This window comes from Eleutherodactylus coqui, chromosome 8 (assembly GCF_035609145.1).
Source record: "Eleutherodactylus coqui strain aEleCoq1 chromosome 8, aEleCoq1.hap1, whole genome shotgun sequence".
Taxonomy (NCBI): domain Eukaryota; kingdom Metazoa; phylum Chordata; class Amphibia; order Anura; family Eleutherodactylidae; genus Eleutherodactylus; species Eleutherodactylus coqui.
The window spans coordinates 125,510,258-125,538,250 of record NC_089844.1 but is presented as its reverse complement, the minus strand read 5'-3'; the positions used below and the strand labels follow the sequence as shown (position 1 = coordinate 125,538,250).

General features: G+C 42.6%; 1 protein-coding gene across 1 annotated transcript in view; it reads left to right on the top strand.

The window, feature by feature from the left end:
- Positions 1-27,993, top strand: part of FAM20C (FAM20C golgi associated secretory pathway kinase) — a 173,302-nt gene that overhangs the window by 27,737 nt on the left and 117,572 nt on the right. Inside the window, exon 3 of the mRNA XM_066576373.1 lies at positions 13,666-13,744. Coding sequence (XP_066432470.1) covers positions 13,666-13,744 — 79 coding nt within the window. The remainder of the gene's footprint in view (positions 1-13,665; positions 13,745-27,993) is intronic.

Below are 27,993 nucleotides of genomic sequence, written 5' to 3'. Positions count from 1 at the left end.
GAAAGCGTTAATGTTATTCAAATCTACCAATTTTGGAAAGAATAGCATCTATCTAATGTGTATGCCATTGTCTAGACTCCCCCCCCTCCCCCCCCCCCCCCCCCAACGGCAGATGCCAGGGCAAAGAAGAATCAGGTGGTTGAATTTCAATATGTCCAATCTTTTTGTTCTCAAGGAGATAAGTCGCCAACAGAAGTGTCTGGCAGCACTACTGAGAACACATACTGTAGACACTCAGCCAGAGCGATGGCTTATGTACTAATACTGTCTAAACGTTAGACAGTGCAAATGTAAACTAGACAGTCTTAAAATGCATCGTTTTTATCATAGAGGCTTTATTATAAATTTGTTGAATTTTTATGGCTGTCTAGTCTCTCGGGCGACAGATCACCTCTGATTTGCTGTTGATGACCTATTTTGAGAAAAGCTCATTAACAGCCAGAAGTTATAGAACTTACATAATGGCGCCATGCAGAGGCGTAACTTGAAGATTCTGGGCCCCGATGCAAAACCTGTAACAGGGCCCCCAACTATAATGCTTTACTCATAGTACTGGGCTCCTTATATGGAGAAGAGAGGCCTTATGGGCCCCCTAAGGCTCCTGGGCCCGGGTGCAACCGCATCCCCTGCATCCTCTATAGTTATGCCATGCATTGAACACTTCAACTGTTCTGTACAGTGCTGGAATACCAATAACGAACATTAATGTCTCCTATGTTGTGTCCCTACTTTGTAACACATAGACTCAAGAGATCCCACCTGATTTATTAGTATGGGGCTAATTAATAGGATGTAAGCCTGTATAGTAGAGTACATGTAACTGTATGACTATATGTAGCCTATGTAAACCTTAGGCCTTATTCATGTGAGCATATATACGCAGCTAATGTAGCCGTGTCAAAAAATCGCGACCATCTGAAGCATTGGATTCCAATATATTCATTCAGATGACCAATTATTAGCCGTGTCACGAATATTAGGATATTGGTGACCGAAAATGGTGACCGGTTTTATACAGCACGTGAAAAGACAGATCTTGCCCTATCTTTTGACCAGATACGCTGGAAGCTCCCATAGACTCCTATGTGAGCTGAAAAAAAGGGAGGGAGTTTATCTGCGTCCAACGCTAGGCAAAGCAGACAGCTGGCTCTATTTACCCATTAGCAGTCATTCCGAGGATCTCTGCCGACCGAGGAATTTCTGCGCTGCAGCGTATATTTTCGCCGATATGCTGCAGCCGCCCATATGAATGGCCAAGAAAGTGCTAATTCAAATCGGAACTTGATCGACGCTTTTTTTCTTTTCATGTGAGTTTGGGTGGCGCTGCAGCAAGCGTAAAAACGCATGGGGTCATCTGAAGGAGGCCTTATGGTGGCTTCAGACGAGCATATTTGAAGTTTTGTACGCCTTAGGGCAACATATTTGCGCATTAGACAAATTTAATTTGCGCGTGTGTCGGCACATAGTACTGCACTTTTTGTGCACACATGACCTGTTCACATGCATGCACAAAACATCGCCGCCCTGACTTTAAAGGCTGCTTAGCCCAACGAGGTCCAGATGTGTTCTCTTCTTCATGAAATTGCACAGTGTATTTCGCATGTTCCTGCATTTTGCGCACGCATATGCGTACCACCAATAGACTTCTATAGGGCACATGCAGCGCTCATACGCAGGAAAATAGAGCAAGAACTATATTTTTTAGCATGCGCAAAATATGGAAGTGAGAACGAACCAAATTAAATCAATGGGTTCTATTCTCTGCATATTGCATGGGCAAAGTTTTAGTGCGTAAGTACGTATGCAAATATGATCGTCCGAAGGAGACTTTAGTATTAAGGCTTAAACAGACGAATGTTTTTCGGATCGTTTTATGGCATGAAAATCATGTCTGCAAAATGTGAAAAAACAAAGCCATTGATTTCTACGGTTTCGTTTTCACTAGTGTGATTTTTGCGCTATATTTCTACACGTGAGAAAAAATAAGCCTCCCCTATATTTCTCGCACATAGTTTTTATACGTGTTGGAAAAGATAGGGCAAGAACTATCTGTGCCGATTTGGAGGGTGGTAACCCTTTGCAATCCAATTTTGGATTAAGGGTTTTCTAGGGGGGTTTCTCTTTCTGCCATTATACAATGGCGCCACCTACTAGCTAGAGCCAGTACTGCGGTATGGGATATGCTGGAGAGGCCCCCAACAACAGAGCGGCCAGTAATATACAGTAAGAATACCCTGCTGGACATCTTCCGATATCGGAAACTGTGCAGCCTTCAATCAGAATGTCTTTAGATGTCAGACAGTGGATTGGAAAGGGTTAAAATGTGTTATGATAAAGTGAAGAAAGAGAAGGAGGAGCAGAAGGGGGGTGAGGAGAGGACAGACGAGGATGAATATCTCACAACTCTTTAGGGTACCATGAAACGTTGACCACCACTTTCGGCTTCATGGCACATCTGCAGCTCATTGACCCAATGTGCTGTTAAGGATATGTAACCCTTCTGGACCATGTGTAGCTTCTATCAGAGTGTAGTTTATATCTTTGTGAGCTGTCCCTGTTTGGGGCAGTGTAATTGAATTCCCCAAACCCCACTGCTAGCTGTGTAGTAGCTGGACTGTCGACTTTGAAAAACGTGCTGTCACGCACTGTTTATATTTGCTGTTTCCCTGTTTGGCTTTCTTTTTTGTTTAATATTACCAAATAAAGCACTGCCAACTAAATAAGCTTCAATCCCAGGGAGGCGCAATATGTGAGAACAGAAGGCTACTGAGCATAGCTTTATAGTGCATAGGCCTTATGGAAAATTTGATTTTCCTATGATTTTCACAAAAAATGAGTTCAGACTAACTCGATTTTATTTTCCTAAAGTTAGGATGATTTTATCACTCGGCCAATCAAGATAAGCAACAGTAGTATATTTTTTTTACCTAGAAACGGTTATCTTAATAAGAAATTCACAGTCCATCAGTTAAAAATGTTAATAGAAAGACAAGTAAGGTCTTCTGCCAGTGTGGAGAAAGGGTCCAGGGTAGCAAATGTAAGAGGTCCGACCTGCTATATGTAAGCTGAGCAAAGTGTCTTGTAAAAGAGCTGAAGCTTGATCATCTCTGCAGCTGGGAAATTTTATGTCAGAGGTGCTGAAAGTGTCATACTGTCACCTCCGTGTCACAGATTGTAGCTGCATGTATTTTTCATCAGCCTGACTTTTATGTCCCGTCTCTATAACGTGATAAATCAGCACATCAGTGAGCTATTCCAGTCTATCAAAAGTCTAGTGGGAAAAGCAACCGTCCTGTTCTGTTACAGCCACCAGAGAAGCTCCATGATTTGTGAATTCCAGATATTTATATCAAGTTGTCTCCAAGGAAAAAAATATACCATAGTCAAGTGATTGCAACATACCTAATCAGGCACCCACGAACTCACACACCTACCCACTCATGTGCCCACACAGGAACTCACTCACTTAAGGGCCTTTTACACAGCCCGAATAAGGCCTGCCTGGTTCAGGGTAGGTGTAGGGGTGAGAAAGTTGGTACCCGCAGCAACAGAGGTGCTTGACACCGGGGCGCTTGTCTGAACCCTTATAGCAGTCACTGGTCACACATAGTAGCAAAACTGTTTGGCATCCTGTTATGCACATTGAGAGCGGTCACATGCCACTTGTCGGGGACTTGATGGTAAGAAATACATGGCCGATACATACTCAGAATACTTTAATCCAAACCTCCAAACAATATCAGGGATTGAACTTGGGACCTCCTGCACTCCAGTCGGCAGCTTTCTCCACTGATCTATCCAGTCCTTGGACAGTTCCCTTTCTGAAACTTAGCCTTGTTCCTGTGCAAATGTTCCAGTCCCTGTTTTGGCTCCACCTGTTAATTGAAATTCTTATAAAAAAAAACTGTCCCTTTCTCCAGTACCTTGCGTGATTATTGTGCTCCAAGACTAAATCAAGCTCTGCTTCTGCCTGCTCATCTGCACTGTGTACCAAGACCTCCTGTTGCTGACCCCTTCTGACTAGGCTATCCGCCCTCTCCATCTGTGCTGCAAACTGAGACCTCCCGTTGCTGACCCATGGCTTCTCTTCTGACTACGTTACCCGCCTTTTCAATCTGTACTGCTAACTGAGACCTCCCGTTCCTGACTTCTGGATCTTCCCTGACTACTCTCTAGACCTGCGGCTGCGACACCTGAGGCTCCACACTAGTGCCTGAAGCCGCTACACAGAAACAGTCTTTGAAGTACACGGCTGTATGGCTTTGGCAGGAGTCTCTCTCTTGAAAGAATACACCAGTTACCCAGTGACTGGGTTATCACTGCCATCTGTCATTACGGCGCTCTATCCGGAGGAATTAGCTCGTCATGTGGCAGACATCTAAGGCCTAATAACATAAAGCCAATTGCAGGACTCTCCGGCAGAACCAACTGTGATACACACACAAACGCCACCACCATTCCTTTTATATTCAAAGCCTTCACGTATCCTTCACGTATCTTCTCAGGAGAGCTGCCAACGTCCCCTTGCACCCACCTGACCTGTCTTAAAGGCAACGTCATCAAATACAATGTACAATAGTACAAAGGCGCCATACTTAAATAGTAATGAACATATTAACAAACACATTGGACTCCAACTATGATTATTCACTTGGATGTTCATTTGTCTGATCATTGGGCCATGTAAAAGGACAAATGATTTGCATAAAGGCTTGTACCGTGGACTGGTGCTCATCAATTGGAGAAAATCGTTCCACGTAAAAGGACCCTCCCACTTTACCTACTTGTAATTCTTGCAAAAACTAACAAAACTAGGCGACAACAACTTCTTCTCTTTGCTCGTATCTGGAAGGATCAATCATCCATTAGTCATATTTCATAGGACTATCTTACACACCACAGTAACCCAACTGTTAACTCTCCGGTTAGTTACAATTTAATGCATGTCCACAGACTGTTGTGGAACAAACACGCATTATGGATGCCATATATCAGTATGTGTCTAAAGCTTCTGTCTAACCTTGGCTTTTAACAGTTTTAATGTCATGCTTCATAGACATCAATGTCACACTTAGAAGACAGCGGAAATTGATAGTCTTCCACGACAGTAGCTCGAAATTTCCAATGTTTTTCTAGGGTGTAAAAAAAAGTTGTGTGGCTTAAATTTCGAGAGTTGCATCATACATTTCCAAATTTTCAAAAGTTGTACCGCACATCTCAAATGACATGAAAGTAAGTGTGAGTAATGTGCAGGGAATGCAGGGAAAGTCATCTTTTATCTTTACTGTAGCTGAAGGGGAAAATACTGGAAGTAAAAATTCAGCTGTGTTCATTTCTTTGTTTTCATTTTCAGTTTTCTGTTCCATCATAGAAGAGAAAAAAAAATGAAAATGACCATATCCGAGATATAATGGACACCAACGGTGCCTGAGGAATCTCATTGACGCTTCTTTCCCACGAGCATATATCAAAAACGGCCGGTTGATACAAGCTGTGATCTGATGCATTGGATTCCAATGCATCAGATCACATGGCCGTATTCCTGAGACGTAAAAGCGCCTGGCCGGCCAATATAGCACCGGGCATTTTTACATCGGGCCCAAAAGCTAGTCCTGGAACTATCTTTTGGGCCGGAATATGTCGGCTGCTGCATCAACTCCTATAGGTGCCCATGACAGCGTCTGCAGGTGGGAGGGAGTTTAGCAGCATGGCTGCTAAACACCCTCCCTCTGCTCTCCTTTCCTCTGCAGACTCACCATTCTTCTCCTTCCCGCTGGCTCTCTGCAATGGAAGGGGGCAGGATGGGGTGGAGCTAAGTGCATGCCCATCCCACCTCCCACCATTGCTGGCTCTGGACAAGGGGTGGGACGTGGGTGGAGCTAAGCTTCCGCCCTCTCCCCGCCACTTATCCATAGCCATCAATGGGAGGAGGTGGGACGAGACAGCACTCAACTCCGCCCCCGTCCTGCCCTCTCCCATTGCAGAGAGCCAGCGGGGAGGAGAAGAATGGTGAGCCTGTGATGGGGAGGGAGGGAAAAGGGGCGACGGCATGGTAATCTCAAGGCATATACGCCAAGACCCATGCCATCTTAGCAGGCGCACAAACGTTTGATTTGTGCACCCGTTCACCAGTTTTATTTCTCCCAACACAGCGTTTTCATGGCCGGCGGATATACGCTGGGTGGGGAAGAAGCCTAAGGCTGCTTTCACATCTGTGGTGGGGATTCCATTTTCCTCTTCTATGCAGAAAGCAGAAAAGGGAAATCCCCTGGCTGAACGGATCTGTCTAATGAACGGACTCCTTGGACTATAATGGGCTCCGTTCATTTCCGCTCAGCTGCTCGGCATATTACTAGAAATATCAGCAGTGTTGTTGATGATGATGATGGTGATGATGGATTGATAGAGTGATGATGATGAAGAGGATACCATCAGCATAATCGTCACTCTCATTATAATAATCAATTCATCCCTATCATCATTATCAATAGTGCATCAACTTCATTCATGGCGATGGTAAAGTGATCATGATGAGGATATCCTCAATGATGAGTGGCCATCCATAAAAACTCATCATCATCATAGTCATCATTATCATCAACAATTCATCACAGGTATTGATGATGATGATGCATTGACACTGGTAAAGGTATATCATCAGCCTAATCAGCATTCTCATTGTTATATTCAATTCATCCCCATCATCATTCTCAATAATTTATCATGAACATCATTCATGATGATGATGATAAAATAGTGATGCTGATGCTGATAATATAATTATCAGTTTATCATAGTTATTGCCCATTAATCATCATCATACATTTATCAGAATGATCATACAGATGTAGCAAAGTTTACCTTGGCACTCAATACATTAGTTATAAGTTCTGTGCCACACTTCGTCTTTCCAATGGCCTTGGTTGTGTTACGATAAGATAACTTGTTGCAGCAAGTTGTCACTGTTGGTTGTGTTGAGAGAACCTAATAAGTTGTACCCTGCTAAAAGTTCAGTTGTCAACAAACAAAGGAAGAGTTATCTTGCAGTGCTGGGGTCCTAGGTTCAAATCTTACAACATCCGAATGGAGTTTGTATATTCTCCTTGTGCTTCATAATACTCACCTTTATTTAACTCTATGGAGATGTTGCCCTTGGTCAGATTTGAGTCTAGGCCTCTAGCACTGCAAGGCAACCATCTTTTCCCTCCTTCTTCCTCCTCTTTAATAAATGTATACACTATATTAATTAAGTTGATTATTATGAGGAGGAAACCCCCACAAGCACATGGGCAGCATAAAAACTCCACACATAATGCTGTCGTTGGTCAGATTTGAACTGGCAAACCAACGCTTCTAGGCAACATTGCTAGCTACTAGAGATGAGCGAGCATACTCGCTAAGGACAATTACTCGAGCGAGTACCTGCCCGCTCAGAAGAAAAGATTCAGGTGCCGTGGGGGGCGGGAGCGGCAGGGGAGAGCAGGGTGGAATGGAGGGGAGATCTCTCTCTCCCTCTCTCTCACCCGCACTCCCTCCTGCTCACTCCCGCAACTCACCGCTCACCTGCGCCGGCACCCGAATCTTTTCTTCCGAGCAGGCAGGTACTCGCTAAGGACAATACTCGCTCGAGTAAATGTCCTTAGCGAGTATGCTCGCTCATCTCTACTAGCCACCAAGCCTTCTTCACCTTCTGAGCTGAACTTTTTTCCATAATTCAGTAAACTAGCCAACCAAACTTTTCAAGTTGACTCCTCCCTATCCCTTCAATGAAGAAAATTTGAACATAGGACCGCAGTTCGATTCGAACCCAGCATTTTCCCAAAATTGAGCGAACCACCAAAAGTTTGTTCATCTCTAACTGTTAAGTTAAACTTTGCTACATCTGCACAGTTGGATATTATCATCACCAAGAGCGTAACTATAGAGGATACAGGAGATGCGGTTGCACCCGGGCCCAGGAGCCTTGGGGGGCCCAAAAGGCCTCTCTTCTCCATATAGGGAGCCCAGTACTATGAATAAAGCATTATAGTTGGGGCCCCGTTACAGGTTTTGCATTGGGGCCCAGTGGATGACTTAGTGGATGAAATATTAATAATGCTTCCATATTACAGTCTAGATTATGGCTTTCAAATGTTTTCTGCTGCTGTTAAATGGAGTACCACAGCGGTGTGACCTGAAGATGTATTCATCGTGAGACGTGCGCTATTCCTCCGGCTGCTGTTGTGCGGGTTAAAACATTTCTACTATTTGCTTCTTTGCAGTTGGCCTAAGGGTCATTCATTATCGAGTTCACTCAGCTGGGAAGACTGAAAATAAGCAGGATCACCAAAGTACAACCTCAACTGCACTAACATATCCCCGGTACCTCTTCTACAAGACACCTAAATGGCCTTCATTTTCTAATTATTTCCACTTTTCCTATGGGAAGATTCTGGCAATGTAATAGAAAACATAGGTCAATAGAAGCAGCGATCCACAGGAGATCAGCCCATAATGAATCAGTATTTAAAGTGGCCACACTTGCATAACCATGGAATATGAAGAAGAAAACCTATATTACAGGGCATAGACCTCCCACTATAACGTCTGCATCACAGTATGAAAGGCCAGATAATAGTTGCAGAATTAATTCTTGCAGTAGACAAATTAATAAATTGAGTTTTCTAGGAAATAAGGTAGCAGGACAACATAATACTGCCAAAAATGTGCGGCATAAGGAAGTCACTTAGACTCCATAGCTGGTTGCGCATTATGGGAGATTGAGGTCAACAGCAGCGGACGTGCCAAAGGTTTGGCTCCATGCTTGAGGCAGTCAATCAATTGACAAGAAGCTTTAACCCATTATACTGTATATTGCATTAGCTTGCAAAAAATAGAGTACAATACTTTGATGAATCCTGTCTACTAGAACCTTTAATCTAATTACAGATAATCTCAATTAGCCAACGCAATTAGATAAGGGATTTATTTTCTTAAGGATGTTGGATGGTTCTTCCATGGTTTCTTAAATGACTGAGTGGTTTCAGGATTTCTATTATTGCATCCATAGATCTGGACCTTATAATGTAGTCATAGGGGGCGTAGAGGCTATAGTTTTAGTTCCTGATCAGGTCTAAAGATCTCTCTGCTTCAGGTGGGGAAATAAAACTGTAACGAACATGTAATTAGTAGAAAATCCATACCACTTGCTGTATGTATGAATGTATTCAAAAAGCGTACCTGATAGTGATGAGCGAGCATACTCGCTAAGGGCAATTGCTCGAGCGAGCATTGCCCTTAGCGAGTACCTGCCCACTCGAGAGAAAAGGTTCGGGTGCCGGCGGCGGGCAGGGAGCTGCGGGGGAGAGCGGAGAGGAACGGAGGGGAGATCTCTCTCTCCCTCTCTCCCCCCTGCTCCCCCCTGCTGACTGCCGCAACTCACCGCTCCCCCGCGCTGGCACCCAAACCTTTTCTCTCGAGCGTGCAGGTACTCACTAAGGGCAATGCTCGCTCGAGCAATTGCCCTTAGCGAGTATGCTCGCTCATCTCTAGTACCTGACTTTTCAGAATAAGCTGCCATGTTTGTTCATGAGGAATAACAATATTGTGGGCCATTATATAACTTGTACCCTGCATTTTCCACCCTATTTGCTTTCTTCAGGCTGTATCTGTGATTTTGGGTTCTCTTTGAGCTGCTGGAAGGAGATTGGTGTTATGCTGTTTTCTATACACTGTGCACAGAGAAAACAGCAGATTCTGTTCCCTGTCTGTAACACACACATACATACAGTAGATATAAAAAGTCTACACATGCCTGTTAAAATGCCAAGTTTTTGTCATGTTAAAAAAAATCAAACAAAGATGAATCATTTCAGATGTATTTCCACTTCCAATGTGACCCGTTATCTGTGCGATTCCATAGGAAAACAAACTGAAATCTTTTAGAGGGGAAAAAAACTAAAATATTGTGGTTGCATAAGTATCCACACCCTAAAACTAATACTTTGTTGATGTACTCTTTCACTTTATGACAGCATTCAGCTTTTTGGGGTAGGTTACTATCAGCATGGCAGATCTTCCCTTGGCAATCTTTGCCCACTCTTACTTGCAAAAAGCGATCCAATTCTGTCATATTGTAAGGGCATTTCTTATGTAGCGCCCTCTTCAGGTCAACCCACAGATTTTGAATGGGATTCAGTCTAGGCTCTGGCTGGGCCATTCCAAAACTTTGATTTTCTTCTAGTAAAGCCATTGGTATGCTTTGGGTCATTTTTGTGCTGTAAGGTGACATTGCTCTTCAGCTGCAGCTTTTTAGCAGAGGCCTGAAGATTTTGTGCCAAAAATGAAGTGATATTTGGAACTGTTCATAATTCCCTCCATATTGACTAAAGCCCCGGTTCCATCAGCAAAAAAACAGCCATAAAGTACAATGCTGCCTTCACCATCCTTACTGTGGATTTGGTGGTCTTCTGGTGATGTACAGTGTTGGCTATGTGCCAAACATACCTTTTTGCATCAATACCAAAAAGTTTAACTTTTGTCTCATCAGACCATAACACGTTCTCCCACATACTTTTAGCAGACCTAATGTAGTTTTGGCAAAACATAGCTGGACTTGGATGTTTTTCTTTGTTAGAGAAGGCTTCCATCTTACTTACGTCAACCCATACCCCCACAACTCAGACATATAAAGAATCCGGGAGATGGTTGTCACATGCACTACATAATTATTACTTGACAGAAACTCCTGCAGCTCCTTTAATGTTGCTGTAGGCCTCTTGGCAGCCTCTCAGGCCAATTTTCTTCTCATCTTTTCAGTAATTTTTGAGGGATGTCCAGTTCTTGGTAATGTCACTGTTGTGCTAAATTGAATCCACTCCTTGATTCACTGTGTTCCATGGTTTATGTAATGCCCTGGAAATGTTTTGCTCCTTCTCCTTACTGATACCTTCCAACAATTGGATCCCGTTGATGTTCTGTAAGATCTTTACGGCCTTTGCAACTAAGAAAATGTCAGGAAAACCCTCCTAGAAGAGCTGAACTTTATATGGGGAAAATCAGAATCCCTGTAAATAATGGCAGCGGAGTGCTGACTACTATTTATCATGAGTTTACATGTGATTGGCCAATTCTGAACACAACCACATCCCCAAATATGAGGGTGCGACACTTATGCAACCACATTATTTTAGTTTTATTTTTGCATCCTAAATAATTTCAGTTTGATTTTCAATGGAATTGCCCAGATAACAGGTCACATTGAAGGTGGAAATAAATCTAAAATGATTGATTTTTGTTGGATTTTTTAAACATGGCAAAACCATGAAATTTTAACAGGGGTGTAGAGACTTTAATATCTGCTGTGACATCATCAAGGAAGACAAAACAGAGATACTGAGCAGTAGCAAAGTAAATTAATAATAGTAAATAACTCACTACTAGCCCTAACATCACATCTGTGTGAATCTCTGCTTTTCTCCACCTTTTTCACCCATCCATCTACTCTTAAGGCCCTTTTACCTGCAAAGATAATTTTTCAAATGACTGAAAGATTGAAAGATTTAGTGATCGATCTGCATAAAGTGTTATTGGCCATTAATACTTTATCATCCTCATTTGCATGTAAAAGGGCCTGCAGGAGTTGTTTGCAGAGCCCAGCATGTGTTCAAACACACTCCCAAGCTGTGTAAACAGCTGCATTGTTCTCCTTGAGGCTGCCGGAAGATTGAATTTTTCTTCTCGCGGCAAGTGTAAACCTGCTATGGGGAGAACATCCTGCAGTCAATTGAAAGATGAGCGAAATACATTTAAATGGAATGCATTTGCTTAGTGTTTCAGAGGTGTGAACAATGGATTTTAAGTGAACTGAAATCCATTGTTTAAAGGAAAAGAGCATGATGCCGGCGTTTTCATGTAACGATTATCGCTCATTTTTGGCCGTTTGGACGAATTTTGAGCAATAACCATTGCGTGTAAAAGGGCTTTTATAGACTTTGATGGACAACATGAGTCATCACCTTCCTCCCTTTACTGCTCTTTGTCTTGCTATGTCTGTTATTAGAGATGTACACTTGACAACAGGCAATGACCAGAAATTAGAAGGGAGATCCTTAGTGGGCAGCATCTCAGAGGGATTTCTTAGCAGAAAAAACATCATTTTAGGTAAATAAAGGGATTTGCACTTCTGCTAGTTATCACATTGGCTTCCATATAATAAGCATAAGTAGTTTGAAGAGTAACCCACCAGTTAACACAACTGGATTGATTTTAACTTGTGTTGAGCTGAACACCCTTTCAATAAAACCTATGTAAAGGCAAGTTCATTTAAGGCCCCGTGTGGCCCTATACCGCCGAGGTACTAAAGTTGTAGCCAACAAATATATTCATACAATCCTTTTTCTTTCCCGGAAGCCTGAGTGATTAGCTGGTTGACAACTAATAAATGCCTTGATGCCATTGTGCTGTGTCACTCATTCTTCTAGCTCTAGTATCACTGTATTATGTACTGGGTCTACCATTCAGATCTCTATATATATTACAAGCATATACTATAATTCATTCATGTCATCATTTTCCCTTGAGGAGTTGAAGGGAACAGCTTACTTGTATTTGCACTCACATCCACAGAACACTGGTATTTTGGCTCCTCCATGTATTGCTAGACCCACCAGACCCGTGAGAGACAATGATTGCTGGAATGACGCTTGTTTAAGAAACGCATTCTGCATATGAAACCAGATAATTATGTTTTAAACTACGCAATCATCCGTAATGATAGTTATTGTGAGAATAAACACCACTTTTCAAGAAAATCAGCTGGGGGTGTCAGCAGGTTAGACTTAGTAGAAGACATGTTTTAGCTGGAAATCAAAGTGTGCTTTTCATGTGTAATGCGGCCTGGGTAATTCGGCACAAGAAGTGTCTGGAAACATGACATTACAGGAGGCTTGTAATGAGCTGCTTAGCAAATGACTGAGGTCTGATCCAAATCTTGATCTGTTGCTGATATGTTATATTGCCAAGAGAAGAACATCAATTGTAAGATATTGAATGGCTTCAACTGGGGTAGACACAGTCCAATAAGGGAGTCCAAGGCGTTCAAAGCGTTGAACAGTAGACTAGGCATCAGCCACTGCAATTGCATCAGAAACGGAGGGAAATGTGGTTCCCTTAAGGTGTTTCTTCAGATTAGAAAACAGCTGATAGTCCAAGGTTGTCAGATCAGGCGAATAAGAAGGATGATCCAGCACCTCGAAGCTCAGGGCAGCCAGTTAGCTCTGAGTGATGGCCATTATATTGGACGAGGCATAGTCATGCAAGAACATGACACCTTGGGTCAACGTTCCAGGCCTTTTAGTTTTCAATGCCTCCTTCAATTTATCCAGAAGTATTGCGCAATACACAGCCGTGATAGTAGACCCCTTCAGAAAGTAAGGTAGCCCACAAGCATCTTTATCCCAGAAGACAGACTTATCAGCTTCTCTTGTATACCGCTAAGGGTGGCCCCGCATCTTAGTCCTTTACTGACGGTACTGTGTGTGTGTGGGAGGGGTGTGTCCAGGTCAGAAGCCCAATAAAAAGGGCAACATGAGCTTCTTCTCCTTTTCTCATGAGCCCCTTTAGCCTTTGAATGGGTTGTCGCAATGAAGATAATATTTAAGATTTCCATTTTTTTTTCTTTATTAGCAATGAAATCTGGAGGTACCCAACTCAAGCTCATTATGACCTTCCAGAATTATGGACAAGCACTTTTCAAGCCAATGAAGTAAGTGAAAAGCTTTTTATTGCAATGCTTTACATCTATAATTATGGTGATGATGTCCATTAATGAGATCTATCCCTCAAACACTGCTCCTGGTTGACTGCACAAATGCAATGCAATATAGTATTACTGTAATGCTTTACATAGGTTTCTTCTTAGCATAATCCCGTCAGTCTTACCATTAATCTTTCTCTAGATGTCTAGTATGAATTTTTATAAGGATAAGAAGTGGCAACTTGGGGTGGGGTGTTTTTGAATCATCTTCCCCTGCTTGTAACTATTTAAAGGTAGAGAATAGTATTTGCTGGATTTAATATCTTCTTGTATGGGTTGCATAGAGATGCAATTGAAGATAGACTGAGTTACATATTACATAGTTGAAGAATGTAGATCATTGAAAGCAGAGGCGTAACTTGACGCTCCTGGGCCCCAATGCAAAACCTGGAACCTGGGCCCCCTACGATAATGCTTTATTCATAGTACTGGGCTCCCTATATGGAGAAGAGAGGCCTTATGGGCCCCCTAAGGCTCCTGGGCCTGGGTGCAACCGCATCCCCTGCATCCTCTATAGTTACGCCCCTGATTGAAAGTTATCTTACCAGGGCAACCCTTGTTATATTGAAGCTGGCCCAAACCAGGTTCTGAAGCCCTTAACAATTAGTTATCAGAAGGGAGTGTCTGCTATGGTCATTGAGGGGAAAAACAGTGTTAACATGTCGGACATTCAAATGAATGGCTAACAGAAGGATCTACCAAGTTGAGTCCCCCCACCCCCCATCCGATGATGTCTAGATTCCCTAATGCAGCATATGTAAAAGGCTTGTTATCTTAATGAAGTAGGGCTTTTAAGATAGATCAGAGGTGTAACTTTAAAAGCTTCTTGGCTCCAATCATTAGGACAAGTCAAAATTATTCCATATTCTTTGAATTATAATAGTGCCATTGGGAACGGCAGAGTGTGTGCTTATAGATATTACTTTAGACTCTGACTTCCTAGATTACCGGTTCACGGGAAGTTCAGTAAATATTTCTTAAGCTTTCCTTTCAAAATATATCGCCCAGAGCTCTTCACTTAGCATATCTCAAAGGTCCCTGACATGGAAAGTTGTGTAAGTGTTTATGAATGCGGCTGTTCACAACTTCATATGAGATTATCAGCTGCAGGATATAGCGATACTGTCTTCCACCTGTTCTATTTCATCAGAAAGGCCTAATAAGACTGATTACCTCAGTTATTTCACAGTTCTAAAGTATATCTTACTTTCTTTAGGAACTTGAAATAACCGTTATTAACTATGGTGATGTATGTATTAGTAGTAATCCATGCATTTGGAAAATTCTGATTAGTAGAGCAGTCCAAGATGGCAGGGTGGCACAGCCTGATTGCTCCAAGCCTCGATAGACGTCAAACTACTAGAAGAGCAGCTATGTCATGTATGACCAAGAGTTTAGCTAGTGGGGGCAACCAAGGAATGTACCCTGAGTGCTGAGGGTGTGTCACCAAAAAACCACATTGCTTTGCCCAGGGTATATTGAGATATAGAGCTAGGTTAGCAAACTTAAGCCTCATTTACATGCAAAGATGATTGCTCAAAATTTGTTCGAAAGATAGCTTGAATGACAGCTCGAGCGATTATTTTGCATAAACTACTAATGGGTACTAATGCCCATTAGTAGCTTGTTATTAGCTTTCTTTGCATGTAAATATAGCTCCCTTCGCTGTATGCAGATAACAGCGGCTGGTCTAATATCTGCATACAGCTCCATTGTTCTCCCTCAGGACAGCAGCTTAAAACGATGTTATCAGCGCTCCCATGGAGAATCATAGCATGCGGTCCCTGCTATCTTCTGCCTGGCCGAACAATGGTTTTTATGCTGAACTAAAAATCATCGTTCTTCTGAAAAGCTAACAATGCTAGCATTTACACGCATTTACAAGCATTTACATGCAACAATTATCGTTCAAAAGACATTGTTTGAAGAAATTTTGAGTGATAATCGTTGTGTGTAAATGGGCCTTTAGTCTTTGCTTCAGGTGAAAGATGGCCTTGCTGCACATCAGTATGTGACAGTCTAATTGCTAAGAGGCATTGCCTAACAGCTTCTTTACAGTCCACTTGCCAAGCAGAAAATCATTAGTAACCAATCTCAGATTACTCAGGTCTTTATCTCTAGGGAGAACTTCCACTGAATTGAGATCAGACGGGGCAGTATCTCTCTGCGCCGGCTCATAGAGTCATATGACCTAACGTAACTGTAGGTTATCAGTCCAACACTACCGACTACTCGAATGATATTTGGAGTGGTGTTTGCATTGTACCACCTTAACCTCTGTGCTCTTATATATGCAGTTGCTCTTTATAATCCAGCTGTACACCTACAGAATTGTGATACAACACTTCTAATGCCTTAGAAAAGTTAGAATGGATTCCTATGATCGACATCCCCACAGTTGACACAGATGTTCATAGTGGATCACAGTACCGGTTATGGTTGCAGTATGCCCTATAGTCTTCAATCCACGGTTCTTCTAGTGTTTTGTTATGAAGTTATTCCTCACAGGGACCAATTATTTTAATTATGACTGCAAGCTATGCTGGCTATATCATATAATTCCTGTAGCTCAGCTCTGGTGAAATGTATGTGAACCCCTGTATATGGTTCCCTAAACAGAGAACTAAGTTTATTGGATGCTGTTGTTTAATGACAACATGCAATTTTTTCATTTTGACTATTGACAATGCAATGAAGGCAAAGCTAGCTTGATGGAAATCATGTACAAATTACCACAGCACCAATAGAGGTACTACCTGAAGATTCTACATCCTGATGCAAAAGCTACTGTATAGCCAGGCCAGTCATATAACTAACAAGGATGTCCTATCCTGAGATACTTGAGTCTGCATATAATAGAGGCATCTGTTATATTATCCTATGGATATGTGGAGGTAGGGTCTAGCTGTGCCGTTGAAAGTGGCCCCTGTGTTCAGGTTTGGCCATTGACAGGAATTAGAACGAGGAACCAGCTTCATCTGTTTGCTCTCCCTGTGAACCAACTGGTAACACCAAGGGGAGTAAAAAAAAAAGTTAAAAATGTAGAAGAATTTTTTTTCAGAAAGGGACTCACCTGGTGTGGGCACCTGGACCCAATGTTATATGGGATAACCAGGCGCCACACCTGTAGTCCTGGTCTTCGTATCTTAGTTAAATCCTCTTACGCCGTAGGTATCCAATCCAATGGAGGAGAGCCGCAAGGAATCCAGAAAACTCCAAAGGATTTTTCGGGTATACAGAGCTTATGGGCGCAGGAATTTTCTACAGTTTTGCTGGTTCTCTTTTAAGTCCTTCTTAGGGAAAACAACAATCTTATATGAGTAAGCCTCCGGTGGTAAAGGTTAGCTCAATAAGAACTGCCTCTTGAGACTTAAGCCCAATGTCCGCGAGCGGATTTTATTTGCGGAATTCACGTGGATCGCCGCCCATAGAAATAAATGGAGCTTTTGCGATTGATTTTAGGTCCGCAGATTTGATTTTATGGTATTTATTTACTATCCGCGCGGATCTAAAATGGCAGCCTGCTCCATTTTCATCGTGGATCCCATGCGGATCTGGCTCCATTGAAGTCTATGGGAGTCGCAGATCCGCAGCGATCCGCAAATACATTTAAATGCGTTTGCGGACCCGCTGCAGATTTGAAAGTTAGAAGTAATGAGGCAGGTGGGGAAAAAGTTTGGAGGTGGGGTTGCAGATTTTCTCCGTACGGCTGATTTGCACAGCATCCGCATACATCCCGTGCAGAAAAAAACCACAATCTGCGATCACCCGCAAACATTTAAAAATAATTTTTAAGCATTTTATAAATGATCCGCAGTGCATCCGCTACAGATATCTTCTTCTGTCTCCGCAGCGGAAGCACTGCGTGCTGTGGACATTAGGCCTTACAGTTTTGTGTTAGAGTCCTTGTTTGGATCCTCTGATGGTGTACGAAGGATGGTGCTGTCTCTACTGTCTGCCAGCGATGAGGCACAAGCTTACGACAGATGTAGAGTTGCCCTGCCAGTCGTTCTTACCTAAATAGGGATTCCCCGATAGGTTGAAGTTCCCCTTTCTGGGGTTCTTATACCGGATACCGGCTTACACTTGTGGGACCATGCCATTTCAGCACCCAACTTTCAACGTCTCCTTCACACAGCTGCTGGTGAGGACTACGCCCAGACACTATGTGCACGCACTTTTTATACCGCGCGCAAAGATTTGACCTCTGCATGCTTCCTCATGACCCACTACAATCTACCGCAAAATCACAATATTAACAACATAATAAGAACTAAAGGCTATAATAACAAATGACTTCTAAGGGTCTGCATTTTACATAAACACCCCTGTAAAATAGCATGGCTATGACTTTACAGCAACATGGGAATGGGGATACCCCCTTACACCCCTTCCCTATAAGTCATGTGAACTGGCATGGATCCTCTGTTAGGAACTGCAATAAACATAGGATGTGGAACCAACTGGACATAACCTGAGGCTCATGGGCCCCAATGCAAAATCTGTAGCCCCTAGCTGCCTGGAGATGGGCGGTTACAATGGGGTCCTGTAGGCTTCTTTGTGCCTATTTTATACAACGTGGCTTCTTTGTGCCTATTTTGTTGGGTTGCCATTTTTTAAAGTAGTACAGTGCCTACAGGTCCCTCCCAGACGATGGGATTTAGTTACAACTGCAATCATTGAGTTGCAAGCAATTTGTCTAAAATTCTAGTAATATTTCCAGTTATCTGAAAACTGGGCTTCAGACTCAGACACAATGATTGACTTTTGGAAAGTATTTTAATCTATTGTGGATGGAAGATAATTTGCAGGCGCATTTCCATTGCCAACTGAGGACAGAAGAGATAAGCTATTCTCACCGGGCCTCATTCCAAATGTTAGTAATTTGTTGTGTTTTTTTTTTCCCCCACTCTGTCTGAAAATCACATTCCATTATCTTGTTTTTGAGCTGCATTTTGCTTTGCTGATTTAAATAGTTTTCCTAGGCATCCGTCCACAATAGTCTCTATTAGTAGATACCACAGGCTTACAAATGAATTTCAAATTAAAGTTTTATGAATAGCAAATCCAAGAAAACCTATGAAGAGCGCAATGAGCTAGTATACAAAATATTACTACCACAAACACTGTACCATGAGAGAAGACTAGTGAAGGAAGTCGGAGCATCTAACCTTGTAACCACAAACTTTTCTCATAAGGAGTCGGATATTGCACATACCAAGTCTAATGCTGATGACTACTTGAGAAATAAGTTGCTCCCCAGTGAGATGAGTCAACAGTATTTACCAGCACACTAAACTCTTTCTCGCTCACCTAAAATGAAGCAAGCACAATTACTTCAGTAGTTAAGAGTCTTCAACTTAGGAATCAGCCTATACATGTGAACTTTGCCATTTCCAGTTTACAGACTAAGGACTGGTGTATGGAGTCTTGTAGGCAAGCAATGCTCTTCGGGCAGAAGGATATATAAACTACATGCCTTCCAGAAGAAAAGAAAGCTGTCTGACTAGTGCTACCCAGTGGAGGTAGCTACCCTGTAAGTCAATATACTACCCTTTAATCCTTTCCAATCCACTGTCTGACCTCTGAAGACATTATTATTTAAGGCTGTACAGCTCTGATGTTGGAAGACGTCCGTCAGAGTCCTCTTACTGTATATTGGCAGCCTCTCTGCTGTTGGAGCCTATCCAACGTGTTACCTCATGCAGTACTGGCTTTAGCCAGCAGATAGCGCCGTTGTATAACAACAGAAAAAGAGTAAGCCCCCTAGGAAAACCAGGATACAAATTGGATTGGAAAGGGTTAACAGTCCTTGCAACATGACTGGGGATATTAGCTAAAAGGAAAAGAGACTCATTTTTCAGGGTTTTTACCCCTCATCAGTATACCGTAGTGCATGGTCCTTGACTGGATACATGAAAGATCTTTTGATATAAGTTTCAGGGGGTACTCTTTCTACATTGGCATAAGGGCTCTATAGGCCAAGCAATGCTGCTTGGGAAAGAGGATATGCAGATTAGCTCACTTCCAGGAGAAAGTGGAGGCAACTGCCCTATAAGTCATGGATGCAGGACCCTTTCTGGGTGGAGCCGTAAATTGTCATACTGAAACACTCTAAAGGACCACAATAAAACTTAAGGCCGGCTGCACATGATTGGGTTGGATTGCGCATGTGAGATCCCGCAGCGGAATCTGACCCTGTGCCCAGCTGGCATCCGCCTGTACCTGACATTCTTTTTCTGTCCTGCGGATGGTCCGCACGTCGAGGCGTTATACATGCGCAGTACTGTTATGTTTGTAAAATCCCTGCTTTTCCTGCATCATCATTAGGTGATGACACGGGTACCAGCGACCTTTCCGCAATGTTTATTGTGGAAGGTCCACAATTCGGACGGCTTCCATTTACTTCAATGGAAGCCGTCCATGCAGAATGAATAGAGTATACTGCGATTTTTCCCCCGCAGGCGGAAAATCACCATTGATATCCGTTCATGTGCAGAAAAAAAACGCATTTCCATAGCATGCTATGGGCAGTATTCACTGCGGAATCCGGATGCGTACGCCCGCTCCAGTTTCCGCAATGCAAATCTGTCCGTGTGCAGCTGGCCTTAAAGGGGCATTATTATCTGAGGTATTTGGTGTATTTTAAAATAGGTGCAGGTGCAGGTTCCACTTCTAGGATTCCCACTTATTGGAAGATTGGGGAATACCTTCTCCTTAAATCAGCATTCCACAGAGGAGTCCATGCATGCATTTCCATTGTACATGATGGGTATTGTTATGGTAACAGCCTGGCATTTAACAACCCCCTGATCCAGAATGGAGAAAGTGGTATACATAGACAGCCACCTTTAAGGGCCTATTCACACAATCATATGCGAGTTGCGCTCACATTGGACAACACATGGACGTGTGTGATACATGTGAGCAGAGGGTATTGTATATCTGAACGGTACAGATTACGTCTTTTTCAAGCAGACCATTAGTCCATGTGAATAGCGTAATTGGCTAGAATAGGTCCATGTGCTGTCCATCCAATACACGAACAGGAAATGCGTCCGTGTGAATAGACCCTAAGATATATACTCCTTTCTGAAGTGCCAAACAGGGGTCATAGGATCCCGATCTCCTACTATATGGGGGACCCAGAGATGGCTGCACAGTGCACCATTAGTACTTACCTCTCTCTGCTCCTGAGCCGTGTGCCGCCCTCCACTTTTTGAAATAAAAAACTACATGTTCACAGCCAACAGACACTACAAGTATTCCGTGTCCACATGGTTGGGCTCCCGTAAAAGGCCGCATGTGGGCCATGAGCTGAAGATTGTGCACCCCACTGTAAGTAATGTCCCATATAAGTTATAATAAGTTAACCCTTTGCAATCCAATTTTGGATTCAGGGTTTCCTAGGGGGCTTTCTCTTTCTGCTATTATACAATGGCACCATCTGCTGGCTAGAGCCAGTACTGCAGTATGGGACATGCTGGAGAGGCCCCCGACAACAGAGTGTCCAGTAATATACAGTAAGAATACTCTGCTGGACGTCTTCCGACATCGAAACTGTACAGCTTTCAATCAGAATGTCTTTAGACGTCAGACAGTGGATTGGAAAGGGTTAATCAACCTATTTCAAGTCCAACGTTGATGTGAAAAGAGTGAAGTCTATCTGGGCCATTCTTCCCAAACTTTCTTCCCATGCAAAAATATACAAGCTGATATAGCAATTAATTTAATTAGCAAAAACCCATCATGGGCATTCGTGTGTCTGCATATATAATATGGCTATGTACAACTAAACACACAGGCGCAGAAGGAAATATTACCCTCTAATGCATCAGTCTACAAGCATGTACTTTGTTGTTTAAACCACAGCAATATCGCTGTGATGAAAGTGCTAAAATAACAGGCGAAAGGATTAGTAAACAGACCCTAGAGTTTCCGTGTTTTTTACTGCGTCGCGCCAATCCACTCTTATATTCTCCTACCGCACTACAGAGATAAGCCATTAATTGATAGCTACCAATCTGCATTGGTAACAATAAACTACGGTAATAATCTGTTTGCTTACATGCAAACAGATTATTACCGAGGGGATATTTCAGTAAAATACCGGAGTCTCTGTATAACCTTCACCATGTAGTGTGCAGCGGCTGCAGCGGTCTATAGATACAGTATCCCTGACTATACATTAGTCCCTCTATAGCCTTTGGCATTTTCAAGCTGTCATCTCTCATCAGCCATAGGGTGCAGTGACTCACACCATCCATTAAGTCAGCAGAAAAGTTGAAGGAAAGATGTAAAAAAAACAATGCCCATTGTGTGATAGGTGCGGAATATGACGCCGGTGATGGAGAGGTCTTACCCCACTTCAGTTGAACAAGCAATGCTTTACTGAGCATACAATAAAGAATAATATAACAATAACATACAGCAGTATTATTTGGATACAATGCAGTTTGCTATTGTTTGATTAACGCCATAACTTAGTTCGTACCCTGCAAATAGAGGGTCCTTAATATATAGAATTAGTCAGCAGTAAACAGGTCCACAGGTGCTGGATGAAAATTGGAGTCTCTTCTGAAGTAACTTGTAGAAACTTTAGTAAGCCAAATGACTAAATCTGCTAATTTAAATAGGTCATCTCAACAGATTATTAGCACAGGACCTTTGGGGAGGCTGTACAGCAATGAAGTCAAAATTACATTTTCTACTGGTGATGAGCCTGGGTGATGATACACAGGATTACCACTAAAACTAGAATATCCAGATACTCGCTGTTGATCTATCTGTTCTTGCTGGTGGTCTCTCTCTGGGTGATGGCTTGGAACTTGTGGATGGTAATTGCAGCTGACAACTTCTTGGAAAATTGGCAGACCTCCCTCTGCACTTATATCGCAACTACTGGGTAGGGCCACTCCAGGAATCTGAGTTGTGCTCTTTCTCTCATGCAGAAAAACTCAGCTGTCCAGTAGCACTGGGGCTGTTCACTCCTCACAAGGCTCTGTGCTCTGTGTAAAACTTCTGAGTCACAGAAGAGTTCAAGAACAGGACCTGCCTTCTATTTCCAGCCCATCAGTCAATCAACACCCAGCTCAGGTCCTGTTGATCCACAGTAGCAAAGTTTGAGTTAAAAAAGTGACCTCTCTGAAGGCTCTAGCAGAAACATATATATATATATATATATATATATATATATATATATATATATATATATATATATATATATATAGGCTAGCAATAGTAAACACTTCTACCTTTTTCAGTAGGACCTGTATGAAATTCTTGAACTTTGATAACATGGAAATTTGGAAGTTGGGATTGTATGTCTAGTTTTGCATTTACTGTACATTTTCTGATATTTGGGTGGAATGCATTACATGAATATTGCTAATGTGCTTTAGAAAACACCTTGCAGAAGGAGTAATCACAACAGTGGCCATGGCTGCTGCAGGTGAAACAGAGCAAATAGCTGGTAATGAAGTTTGTAAACAAGCAATAGACTACTGTTTCATTTATCATCCATCCTGTGGAAAGGTACTAAAGGCCACTCCAGTGATTTTTTTTATATGATTTTTTTTATTCATTCATTACATAGCTAGTCCCTCCAGTATATATAAGTCAACTAATATTACATTGTTTAGTTATTCCTTCTATTAGAAACTCCTGGAGTCCTTCTCTTCAGGTGGGTCATGTGATCTCAAATCTGAGATTTGCTTGGGTTTATATGCTCTCAAATTAGTCAATTTTTCAGTGAGAATAATTCCTGTGTAAAAGACTCTGTGTAATGGAAGTGTCATCCCTGCAGGCAGAGATGGTACAGGCTCTAGCTGCTCATGGGACGTTGTGGGAATGCATCATCATATGAACGTTAGCAGAGTGTAGAGAAAGTGAGCAGGGAAAATTTCAACATCAAAATGGTGAAGGAGGCTGCATTGCATGGAAGTGACTGCAATATGTATAGGAGACATTGAGAGTGCAACAGGCAATCAAGTGAGTGCAGCATGCATGGAAAAATGTGTTTTTGCCAGAATGGTCTTTTAAGTAGTGGCAGTGACTTACATTAGAACTCAGACACATTAACTTGAATGGGACTGAGCTGTTTAGATGGATAGATGGGTGGGTAGATAGATAGATAGATAGATAGATAGATAGAAGATACATCAGGGGCGTAACGATAGGGGATGCGCTTGCACCCAGGCCCAAGAGCCTTAGGGGGCCCATAAGGCCTGTCTTCTCCATATAGGAAGCCCAGTACTATGAATAAAGCATTATAGTTGGGGGCCCTATTACAGGTTTTGCATGGGGGCCCAGGAGCTTTAAGTTACGCCTCTGAGATAGATAGATAGATAGATAGATAGATAGATAGATAGATAGATAGATAGATAGATAGATAGATAGATAGATAGATAGATAGATAGACAGACGTTTCTATGTCTTGCACTTTATGTATTATTGTGGACCTTACATACTTACATTCTGCAGAGTACTAGTGATATGTGGTATTTTATGTGTTCAGCATCATTTTATGTTGCCAGGTCCCTTTGTTTAGTGCTACAGCAGACAGCCTGAGATACAGTAATTCATGGTGTCAGCATAGCCCTAGTCCCGGGCCAGGCATCAGCTTGCACTGTTATAAATGGATGTGACGTGAAGAGCTCTCAGTTTTACTTTGTCTGGTGTGGTTGGGATGAATACACAGTATACGGCCAGTGACTGGTACATGTGACATCAGATGGGGGAGGCTAGGCTCAGGAAACATCAACTCATCATTACACAGACTAGTGCCAGCTAAACCTCAAGCCAAACAGGAACCAAGCAGGCCAAGAAGAGGCATCTAGTAATTTGATGAAAACGTGTATGGAAAGACAATATTATACAATGTACACCCCGACTTTATACAGTTTCTACCTAGGTTATGTTTTATTTTACTGCTTTGCTATTTGCAGGCATTTTAATGGATTTTAAGTTTTAAATTCCTTCTTATTAGGTTTCCATTAAGAACATTTGTCTAATGCTCTCTTAATTACTCGGGAGTGATGGTTAAATGAATGCAGATTTCATTAATTTCAGAAATTCACAGTCATTGGTATAAATCAGATGAAGATGCGAACAGAAGCTTAAAAAAAATAGTTGTACCTTAAAGAGAAACTGCCAGCAGCAGGAAGATACAGGAAATACTTGCGGACTGCAGTGTAGTGTGTCATATGATGACAGTCAGTGGGAGAGTCTGACCCAGAGGAGGTCAAGATGCTTGTTTGTTGTATTGCGAGTTGTATTTTTATTGGTACCATTGTTTGGCTACATGCCTTGTTTCCCCAGAAATGAGGCCTATCCTGAAAATAAGCCCAAGCCTGATTTTCGGGGAGGCTTGAAATATAAGCCCTACCCTGAAAATAAGACCTAGTTATACTACATAAAGCCACTCATACAACATAACTTCCTGGTTATGAGATTCCTAAATCCCACCTCCAGAAAGAGATGGCTGTGATTGGTTCTTCGACCGCTGCTCAGTCAATCAATGCAACGCTGGATGAACCAATGCGATGGCTGTGATTGGCTGCGGCTCAGTCAATTCATAAATCCCACCTCTATGAAACGATGGCTGTTGATTGGTTCTTCCACCGCTTCTCAGCCAATCAATGCAGTGCTGGATAAACCAATCACAGCCATCACATTGGTTCATCCAACGCTGCATTGATTGGCTGAGCAACATTTGAAGAGTCAATCACAGCCATTGCTTCCCCGAGGCAGGATTTATGAATGCCATAGCCAGTGATGGTGTATGAGCGTGTTGGAGCTGTGGAGAGCAGCAGGAGGGACCTAGACCGAGCCTGCTATATAAGTATATTAAGACATTCCCAAAACATAAGACCTAGTGCCTCTTTTGGAGCAAAAATTAATATAAGACAAAGTCTTTTTTTCGGGGAAACACGGTATAATATATTGTATAACTTTATTTTAAAAAATTTTGAAGGCAGGAAGATAGAACACATCAATTCTGACTTTGCTTTTGATTTTTTAGGCTGGCTACACATGAACGGGTTGGATTACAGATGCGGGATCCCACACCGGAACCCGACCCTGTGCCTGGCCTGTGACCCCGTGTACCTGTAGTTTTCTTCTTTCTTCTCTATTGCGGATAGTCCAGCCGGCAAGCTGTCTCACATACGCAGTAGAGATTTTTCCACGCTGTCGCTAGGCGATGATGCGGAATTTGTGACCGTTCCGCAATGTTAAATATGGACGGGCCACAGGTCGGGCGGCTTCCATTGACTTCAATGGAAGCTGTCCGAGCCGGAATCCGCTCAAAAGTAGAGCATGCTGCGACATTTTCCACAATGCAAATATGTCCGTGTGCAGCCAGCCTTAATCATGCTGGCCAATGTTTTTGACGTGGCCGGAAAAGATAAGTCTTGCAATAGAAGCAGGGGCGTAACTATAGAGGATGCAGGGGATGCTGTTGCACCCGGGCCCAGGAGCCTTAGGGGGCCCATAAGGCCTCTCTTCTCCATATAGTGAGCCCAGTACTATGAATAAACCATTATAGTTGGGGGCCCTGTTACAGGTTTTGCATTGGGGCCCAGAAGCTTCAAGTTATGCCTCTGTGCAGCATGGTTTAGGTATGGTACGGGTACAGATACAGATAGAGAGGGGGCCCCCAGCTCACCTTTTGCATTAGCGCCCCTGAGCCTTTAGTTACGCCCCTGAATAGAAGCCTATAGGAGCGTCCGTCAAGAGGAGGGAGGGGGAGGGAGTTTAGCAGCGGATTGCGCTACTAAGCTATCTCAGCTGACTCTATTGAGCCAGTTGAAGTATTTCTTCTAGCCAAAGGAATTCCGGGCTGCGGCATACATAGGCCGCACCAGGCCATATGAATGAGCAAGAAAAAGTGACATTTAGCCACAAGTTGGTCGTGCCTTGTCTTGTTCATGCGGATTTCACCCACGATGTGGACAGGCGAAAGTCACAGCTCTTGTGTGAAAGAGGCCTTAACGTCACATAACTCTTTTACTTTTCCATTGACGGAGCTCTGAGGGTTTATTTTTTGCGTGATGAGATGTAGTTTGTATTGGTACCATTTTGGCGTACATATGACTTTTTGATTACTTTTATTGCATTTTTGGGAGATGAAATGAACAAAAAAAGCAATTGGGTTCATTTCTCCTCTTTTTTTTTTAGAGCCACGCAGGATAAAAAGTGCATTCAATTTATTGTATGCGTCATTACAGATTGAACAATATCAAACAAGATTTTTTTTTCTATTTTTATACTTTTTTTTATAAGTACTTTAATTTATTTTTTTACATGCTTTTGTGGCCCTGTCATGGACTTGAACCATAGTGATCGCAGGTCATAGCAGACCTGGATGCCAATGTGCAGCAGTGGAAGGCCTGCTGTCAGTCACAATCAGCTCCCGCTTAAGAAGGTGCACACTCAGCTTCTGAGTCCGCGCCATCCATAGGACATACGTGTACATCCATTTATAGGAGCTGCTTCCCAACCAGGATGTACATTTATGTCTTGGGGCAGGAAGGGGTAAATAGACAAAAGAGATAGGCACATTGAATAAATGTAGCTGTCGTGGCCTCGTGGGTCACTCGGAATAGCATTGTAAGCCATATATAATGCATGTATAGTTTGGAGCATTCGTTGCATCCAATAATTTAATCTGGACATTTTATTTCTGCGGGACCGGTAGTAGGAGGTCCTGCTCGCACACGCTCGCTGGACCGGACAGCACGCATGGCCTCTAGCTCACTTTTACCTCCATTATCCGGAGTTGGCTATTCCTCTGTAATGGGTAGGGAAGTCAAGTACAAGTCAGGCTCAGGTTCGGGCAACACCAGTTCAGATGGAGGTCACATGACAAAGGGTACGCCCTGATGCCACATCCGTCCCAGCCTCACTTCCTCTGTCTTTTGTGCTCAAACTCTCCTCTGTTCCCGCCCCCGTTTAAAGGCACAAAATTCTGTACAAATTTAAAGGTAAAAAACATAATATAAGACAATGCATTTTTAAAAGTAGTTGTCCACTTAAGTCAACCCCTGTTCTTATGCCATATTTCCGTATATGGATATGGCTAATTACTGCCATTTAAAGGTAATGTGCTATCAGAAAAATACCTATTCTAAAAATACATTTTCTGTTAAACATTTTTTAATTTTCAATATCATGGTCTTGATTAAAAAAAAAAAAAT